This window comes from Echeneis naucrates, chromosome 21 (genome assembly GCF_900963305.1).
Source record: "Echeneis naucrates chromosome 21, fEcheNa1.1, whole genome shotgun sequence".
In the NCBI taxonomy this organism is placed as follows: Eukaryota; Metazoa; Chordata; class Actinopteri; order Carangiformes; family Echeneidae; genus Echeneis; species Echeneis naucrates.
The window spans coordinates 5032380-5040751 of record NC_042531.1 but is presented as its reverse complement, the minus strand read 5'-3'; the positions used below and the strand labels follow the sequence as shown (position 1 = coordinate 5040751).

General features: G+C 43.7%; 2 protein-coding genes across 3 annotated transcripts; both read left to right on the top strand.

Annotated features, from left to right (window-relative positions):
• Positions 1 to 1594: 1594 nt before the first annotated feature.
• gpr45 (G protein-coupled receptor 45) lies at positions 1595 to 3337 on the top strand. The gene is made up of 2 exons (XM_029531034.1): positions 1595 to 1695; positions 2067 to 3337. The coding sequence occupies exon 2, from the start codon at positions 2177 to 2179 to the stop codon at positions 3335 to 3337; it is 1161 nt and encodes a 386-aa protein (XP_029386894.1). The 5' UTR covers positions 1595 to 1695; positions 2067 to 2176.
• Positions 3338 to 5078: 1741 nt separating this feature from the next.
• c21h2orf49 (chromosome 21 C2orf49 homolog) lies at positions 5079 to 7809 on the top strand. 2 transcript variants are annotated; one of them, XR_003842363.1, is made up of 5 exons: positions 5079 to 5195; positions 5381 to 5535; positions 6377 to 6623; positions 6832 to 7030; positions 7119 to 7809. XR_003842363.1 is itself a non-coding variant. In XM_029530519.1 (4 exons), exons 1-4 carry the CDS (start codon positions 5085 to 5087, stop codon positions 6886 to 6888), a joined length of 570 nt encoding a protein of 189 aa, XP_029386379.1. In that variant the 5' UTR covers positions 5079 to 5084; the 3' UTR covers positions 6889 to 7809. The 2 variants fall into 2 exon arrangements, 1 of the variants encoding a protein (XP_029386379.1); XM_029530519.1 differs by having other exon boundaries at positions 6832 to 7809.
• Positions 7810 to 8372: the final 563 nt, after the last annotated feature.

The following is an 8372-nucleotide window of genomic DNA, read 5'->3' as shown; positions in this document are numbered from 1 at the left end:
TAATTTAATGGTATTTGTATACATATATCTGATGGTTGAGCTTCTTATAATCTAAGCTGTTTGTTTTATTTTATTGTCTTTTTTGCATCAACACTGTCGCTTTAAATCAGCGACCACCTGCTCTTTGGCGTCAGCATCGTCCGCGGGGGGCAAGAAGGCGACTGATCCGGCGGGGAGGCGCTGGGAGGCGGATGTTTTAGGAAGAGGAGCTCGGCGTGCGGAGGGAGAGCGGAGCCGCGCAGGTGAGGCCTCCGATGGGCGGATTTACTGACCGACACACAGATCAGCTTCTCTCCATCTGCAACGCTGCTTCGACCTGTTTTCCTTCAGTGGTGATGCGTCTGACAGAGAGCAGGCAAACACAAGTGTAGCGGAGAAACAAACGCACATGACCGTATGAAGACCGTCCAGGCTCAGAGAGAACATCCTAATAGCGTTAATTGTAAACTGTAAATGATCAGGAGACGCATAAATTGGCTCTGGTTTGTCTGTTTATGTACACATTTCACCGCGAAACAGCCACAGCCTGCAAGGAGGAGCTGACATGACTGGCGTGCAGCTGCAGGAAGCATTTAACTATATGCTCATCATTTCGGTGGTTTTTCAGGCTGTATCATGTCTCGGTTTGTGTGCTGTGAGTCCACTCATCTGTCTGTCTGTGAGCTGAGCCCCATTATTGATGAAAGAGGCAGCTGGGCTCCTCCTGCAGTGCACATCAGCTCATCGGCGTTTTTATTCATCAATGTTTGAAAGGTAAATGTATTGCAATTCAGAATTAAGCATGTTATTAGGCTGTTGTCTTTTTTTTATTATTATTTTTATAACGTACTTATTTGTGCTGGATTTCTATCTCATGCTTTTGTCCTCACTTTTGTTTATTCCTTCATTTGAAATAAGTATAGTGATGAGAAACAGGGAACCACCACGGGCATCTAATGATGATAGTAACTTTATCATGTATATTTTTTTGCCATAAAAAAAATATATATAGAAGTAATCTGAGTGTGACCATAATAACTTTTGTCCTGAGTCATAAGTGTTGAAGCCCGTGACACAGAAAATATTCAGTCATCGATACTGGTACAGGGGATGAGAGTACAGGCTGCTTGTAGCCATGGAAGTGCTGACCTTGTTACCTTGGCAACAACCAGTGATGCTATTCAGTGGCCTGTAAGGGATTTTGTGCAAGAATGCAGCAACAATCAGCGAAGAGATCGTTCCCTGCTACCTGCTTGGATGAATTAAAAGAGTGTATTTTTAATAGAAATATATTTTAATGACATTATAGTAAAAAACACAAAAACGGGGGAATCATCCTTTCTTGGAAAAGGTATTTTGACAAGCTAGAGTAGGACAGATTGGGGATATCATTGTCTGTGTTTTTCAGTCAGAAAAACAGTAGAAATGTCTGTAGTTGAAAATATCAACCAGCGCTGGTGGTTACACTGTCCTCCCCCTCTCTTTGTCCTCCAGCATCCCAGTACAGGCCCATCAGGGAGCACCAAATCTAAGACCTGAACGCCACAGTAACCTCAGCATGTCAACGCTCCCTCAGCCCCATAGCCCCATATGGAAACCATAGCAACGGAGGTGTCCATCTCGTCTCTCTCTCTGTGTGTCCTGAAGATGCCTGTCTGCTTTGTCAAGGTTGCACCAGAGTCTGAAGTCAAGGAAAGACAAGCAGCAATACCACGGGTGTGTACTCGACTGTACTGCTGCTGTGCTAATGTGTGTGTGTGTCTCTATTCACGTGTGAGACATAACAGCTCGGTTGTTAAACATTAACCTCCTTCAGCATCACGGGGGGACGTCATCCCTCCTCTGTTTCATATTCATAAATGTCCCTGAGTAATAGATGACTGAGCAGCTGAACTCCTCCGACTACCAAATGAGACAGATTTTTTTGGCTGGTTATGCCGTGCTGACTGCAGCTTGTTAACACACTGACAGCACAACCTGTTGATTTCCCAACAGTTAGAGTGTAGTTTTTTTTTTTTTTTCTGTTTCTGTTTCACTAAATATTGATGAAGAAGCCTGATGTTGATATCGGTCTGTTTCTGTCCCAGATGTCACCATGGAAGATCAACTGATTTAAAACGACTTGATGAGTATACCACAAAAATAATGAGCCACGCACAAGTTGTCTTTGGGTTGATCTCCTCTGATAACAGCTGCCATGGCTGTTTGTAATGAAAGCCTGCTGGAGTGTGACTTCATGCAGCCGGACAATGTGGAGGAGGGAGCAGCAGGGAGCCTGCCTCCAGAAGCTGCAACTCCTCTCATCTCAGTCACTCTTCGTGTGACCCTGGCAGCCATAATGATCTTCATGATTACTATCGGTTTCCTTGGCAACGCAATCGTTTGTCTAATTGTTTACCAGAAACCCGCCATGCGTTCTGCTATCAATCTCCTCCTCGCTACATTGGCCTTTTCAGACATCATGCTGTCTCTGCTGTGCATGCCCTTCACTGCCGTCACCGTGGCCACGGCTGACTGGAGCTTTGGGAGCGGCTTCTGCCGGGCGTCCATCATGCTGTACTGGTTGTTTGTCCTGGAGGGGGTGTCCATCCTCCTCATCATCAGTGTGGACAGATTCCTCATCATTGTGCAGCGGCAGGACAAGCTGACCCCACACAGAGCTAAACTGTTGATCGCAGGTTCGTGGGTGCTGAGCCTGTGCCTGTCCCTGCCGTCTGTGGTCGGCTGGAGGACAGGTGCTGCAGGGATCGGGGGAACCTGGGCCCCGCAGTGCGTGCTGGGATACAGCGAGTCCCTGGCAGACCGTGGATACACTGTGCTGTTGGCAGTCGCCGTTTTCTTTGTACCATTTGCTGTCATGCTGTACTCTTATATGTGCATCCTCAACACGGTGCGACGCAACACCCTGCGCATCCACAACCACACCAGTGAGCACTCGTGTCTGCCAGCTCTCAACCAAGTCAGCAAAATGAGACTGACAGGGCTGCAGCGTCCGCCTCAGGTCAAAGTGGACATGAGCTTCAAGACTCGAGCCTTTACTACCATTCTCATCCTCTTCGTCGGATTCTCGGTATGCTGGCTGCCGCACACGGTGGTCAGCCTGCTGGCTGTGTTCAGCCGGCAGTTCTACTACAGCTCGGTCTTCTACCCGATCAGCATAGGCGCCCTGTGGCTCAGCTACCTGAAGACGGTCTTCAACCCCGTCATCTACTGCTGGAGGATCAGGAAGTTCAGGGAGGCCTGCCAGGAGTTCATTCCCAAAAGCTGCAGACTGTGTCCCGCAGTGCCAGGCAGGAGCCGCAGGAGGGTCAGGCCCAGTAACATTTATGTGTGCAGTGAGACGCAGTCGGCTGTGTGAGATGAGCAGGCCCAGCGCCATAGATGCATGAACCAGCAGCTTTAGATGCTGCTACCAACTGTTAACTCGTCATGAAAAGCAGCGGGACTAAAAGTCACCCTAAAAAAAGGATCAAGTGCTTGTTCACTGAATGATCACCTCAATCGAGGGAACTCTTACTTTCAACTTAAAGGAAAAGTGGTTTACATGAGATATGAACATTGGCAGGTTTACTGCCCCTCCTTCTACTGAGCAAGGACACATGAGACATTTGAGAACTCTGGAGAGACCACCGAATGGATCTTATGGTGAGGTTTTTGTTTGTGTGAAAGTTTTAATATTGAACATTTCGTCTCATGATGCGTTGGGTGACTCCACTTCACAGCCTCTGTGGCATCTGAAACCTACTGCCAGTCCAACACTTTCATATCCTCCACTGCCCATTTACTTATCTCAGATTTTGTCCCTCAAGTGATTCATGGAATGTCATTCTGTAGCTTCAGACTCAAAAATTAATGTTCGGTCTTTGAGTATTAGTGGTGATTATTATTCAGTTGTTAGTCATCTGACATGTTTCCTAAAAGAGAAAAACAGCACCAAAAAAAAAAAAAAGCCTATCAGCATTAATGTTGAGCGATGTTCCCAGGGGAAAGTCTGACAGTACATTTTATTTTTGGCATAGTTTAGTGGCATCTGTGAAAAAAACAAAACAAAACAACATATTTTCAACAATGAGTGTGTCATCAAAAAGTGTGTCGGTTATTGAACTATAAATGTTGAAACTATGTAAATAAATATAGTTTTGAAATGAAGTTACACTGACTGTGGCTGACTGGTCTTGCCAAAAACTCTTGGTACAGGAAGAGCTGCGGCTCACACACAGCAGAGAACACTACATATACCGCAATCCCGTGAGAAGAGTGAGGTCTAATCAGCTCAATGAACAAATTAAGTTGTAGTGTTTAGTGTACTGTCGTGTTGATTCAAATATGTGAATGCTTACTTATGTTTGTGGCACTTCATCATTCATAAATTATAATTGCATTGACATATGGATTCTTTATAAAAGCTATAATGCTGGAAGATTGTCCTCAGAGGAGCTGTACAGTATAAGAAGAAGAACAGCAAGTAGTTCTGCTCTTTCATTGCAAATTAGGTTTCCTCAATTTTTTCCTGAATTCACAAGAGACTGAATTGTTTCACTGTTTTCATTCATTCATGAATTTCTGAACAAATCAGAGATGTTGGCAATGATCCAGAAGCCAGAAACCAAATTACTAACCTGGAAGTCCAGCGATATGCTTTTGACAAGCAACGGCCAAATTGGTCTTAATTTTTAGGTGTTGTAGATAGACATTTACTGTAACACTTTCAGGAGACACGAGGAGGAGAAAAACAGCGTGGCATCACATTATTTGGCAGATCTGTCTGGAATTGAACCGAAAAGGAGCGCTGAGTCAGCTACCAAAAATAAAATGTGTTTGAAATCACTTCAAAGTCCTGAACATGACTCAAATCAAGACACAACCATGACTAAATGTTGTCTTCGTTTGGAAAACATTGATCAGACATCAGATGAATGGACAACACGCCCTGGATTTATTAATTATTTATTTTTGGAGAAAAGGTCATTTTTATTTTAATATATAATAAAAAAATATATATATTTTGCAAATTGATTGTAGTTCACCTGCAGACAGAAACACCACCATCACTGTCCTCATGTTGTTGTGACGCGGTGCATGCCGGGAACAAACCAGCTTCCAATATGGCGGCCTCCACGGTTCCGGACGGGAAGGCGGTGTGCTCCTCGGATGTGGATCTCCTGCTGCACCCAGAGCTGCTGTCTCAGGACTTCATGCGGCTCATTTTAACTCAGGTGAGTGAAGGCTTCTGGAGAAATGATGGGAAACGTCGTTCCCCGAGGAAATTTGGTGAGAAATACATGTCATGTTAGCATGTCGGCTGTACCCTCAGCCGGACCGGGAGCACCGGAGGCGGAGAAATGTTGGACTGACGGCAGTTTGTTTGTTTGTTTGTTTGTTTGTTATTTGTCTGAGTCAGAAAAACGTGTGTACCAGAGACTGCGGGAGCCGGGACCGGCTGACAGAGCTGTACCTGCGGCATGTCATCCCCCTGCCGCAGAGGACTTTGCCCAACAGCCGCTGGGGACGGAGAGTGGAGAAGAGCCGAGGGAGGCACACCCCGGCCGGCCACAGGTCAGAGGATAACCCCCGGAGACCAGCACTGTGTTTTAACCAGCAGCTACTTATCACCACCGTGTCCAATACAAACTAACATTTTAATCAACCACACCCCATAAAATAGTTAAACACAGTGTTGGGTCACCATGTTGAGGCGCACAGTTTCCTGAAGAGCAACTGTAGCTGTAACTGTAACTGTAGAGCAACAGAAATATGACATCTTATGAGATAAAGTGTGAGAGTACACACTGCAGATTGAGATGGAGTCGATCTTAGCTTTAATGAATTTATTCCCTCTGTTACAAATATTCAGGTTAGCAGAGTGAAATCAAAGTCATTGATATCAATGAATTTTAACCAAACTGGGAGTGAACCAGCAGCCTGCTCTGTCGACATCAGCTGCTGTTTCATTGCCGCCTTAAAAAAAAGTAAACGGTGATGATGCTGGCTCCCCTCTCTCTCCAGTTCCTGATTCACTATCCCGTCAGCCACAGTGAATCATCAGTTTGTTAGCTGGCAAAGAGTGCGTTGGTCAATTTTTAAAGAGATGTGTGACGCTACTGTGCACATTTAATCAAGATGAACTCAGACAACTTTTCAAATTATTTGTAATATTTTTGTGCAAAATCACTCCAGCATGAATCACACTCACTGGCCAATCTTGTCACTAAAACTGTGATACATTGCTGGTTTGGTAACATAAGCCAGGGAGTAATCTTGGTGGGCCTCTAATGAAACACCAGCGCAGAGTTTCACTTCCTGCTGCACGTCTGCGAAATTAGTCCGTATTATCAATATGAAATCTTGATAAAGGAGAAATTGATTACTGTTGTTGTTACTGTGTGTTCATTTCTAGTTCCAGTAATGACCACAATAGGAAAAGGCCTCTGATCGTGTTTGATGGCAGTGCCTCCCATTCTGGTCCACTGAAAGTGAGGAAGCCTGAGGGAAGCACAGCACCAACAGGCATCACGGACAGGTTAAAACCTCCTCCAGCTGCGAACGTGTCCAATCCTATCCGCAAACTGTCCGGCAACACTTCTTCCTCATCCGTTCGTTGCACCACTGATGCTGCAAACCTCAAAAGAGAAGCAAAAAGCTCGGTAGGAACATTTTCTTCCACCTCAGTTATACACACTTACAATCAGAATGACAGCACTTTTCAAGGAAAAGGTGTAAATTCTATTGTTATAGGAGGTAAAAATGTAATTCTACAAAGCATTAAACCTCAAATATTATCAACAATTATGAATCTATCATTTAATTGATGTACTGATATCGTATTTCTGATACATGTTTGTTTTCCATCAGGTCACACCAACGTCTCCAGAAGTAAAGAAAAAGATCCAGCGTGTGACATGGCCCTGACTCACACCTGATAAGACATGAGAAGAGCTCAGACTCTGGTGGACAGATCCCTCTCCTCCCATCACTGAACACCCAACTGTTGTTGACCATTAACTTTGTTCTTTCCATCACAATTTTCACACTAATTGCATCGCAGAAAGAGGTAGGAACCCTCCCTTTGTCTTGGTCAGATCGGAGAGCTGCCAGAATGGGGTGGTGCTCTGAAGATTGTCCTCCCTTTGACTTCACAGGCATCCTTCCTACCCTTCCAAAACCTGAAGTGCCCTTACCATCAGTGATCTACAACTCAAGAATGTCGTCTCCTTGTCTTATGTTTCTTTGGTTGAATTGGTTTATGCAGTGGCATAAGGTTGAGTTTCATCGATTGGTTTTTCTTAAAAATGCTTAAAAGAGAATCTAACAACTCTGTCTGGATGCCTCAAACAGACAGTGTGAATATGTTAAGCCATTTTTAATGGCAGTTCATGCCTTTGTAGAACACACACACACCACAGCTAATGCTCACATAGCATTTAAAAAGGTGTGTACTCGTGAAATTTTGAACACAATGTCACAAATTGTTCAGGGTTTTTCATTACGATTGAGGTGTGGTATACATTATACAGAGAAAAAAGTATTCTCTTGTACAGATAGATCATAATATTCTGCTAAGTAGTCACTCTGGCACAGATAAAGCAGGTAATTTGCATTCATGCTTGTCAATACAACATGTTAATAATTCAGGAAAATAGAGGGATAAAGACTTGACAGAAAATAAAGTCTTGTTGAAGATTTATTAGAAAATGTGGATAGATTGACTCAGCGGTTGCTCTGTTCGTCAGAAAAATGCAGGCAACATCACAAGGAATTTTGAATCCACTGTCAAATTATTTATAGGAACTGTTGTTTTTTTTTTGTTGTTTTTTTAAAATAAAATATTAAATACAATGAATCAGTTTTGTTGAGTTAATTCCAGTAGAATCAGCACCTCTGGCTGATATGCTGGTATTGCTGAGCTGAGCTGTGGGCCACGTCCCTTCCTGTCTGAACATCAGCTCTGGTTGTGCCTCCCAGCCTGGAGGCGGCAGGCTGAATGCACCTGGTGGAGGTGGTCGGCTGATGAGGGGAGTTTGGAGACGCACGCTCAGAACAATTGGAGCAAGCAGTGTGTGGAAGGAATGGCTGGAGAGACTGTGCAGAACTGAAGCTTGTTTAAACGAGGAAGAAAGAGCTGGTGAGGATTCATTCACTTCATCTGTCCCAACTTAAAAGTGCATTGCATTTAGAAAATCATGGAGTTAAAAAAAATTATTTGAAAAATTACTTGAGCCAATAATTAGATATTAAATGTGATTTATGTGTATTTAAAAGAGTTAGAAAACTGTTAAGATTGAATGGTTAAAATCATCATCCAATGAGGAGCAGTGCTTTAAAATGTATTTCATCTTTTTTGGTGCTTTAAATATTTGATATGTTCAGGATTAATTTCTGGTGGTTAAAAGTTA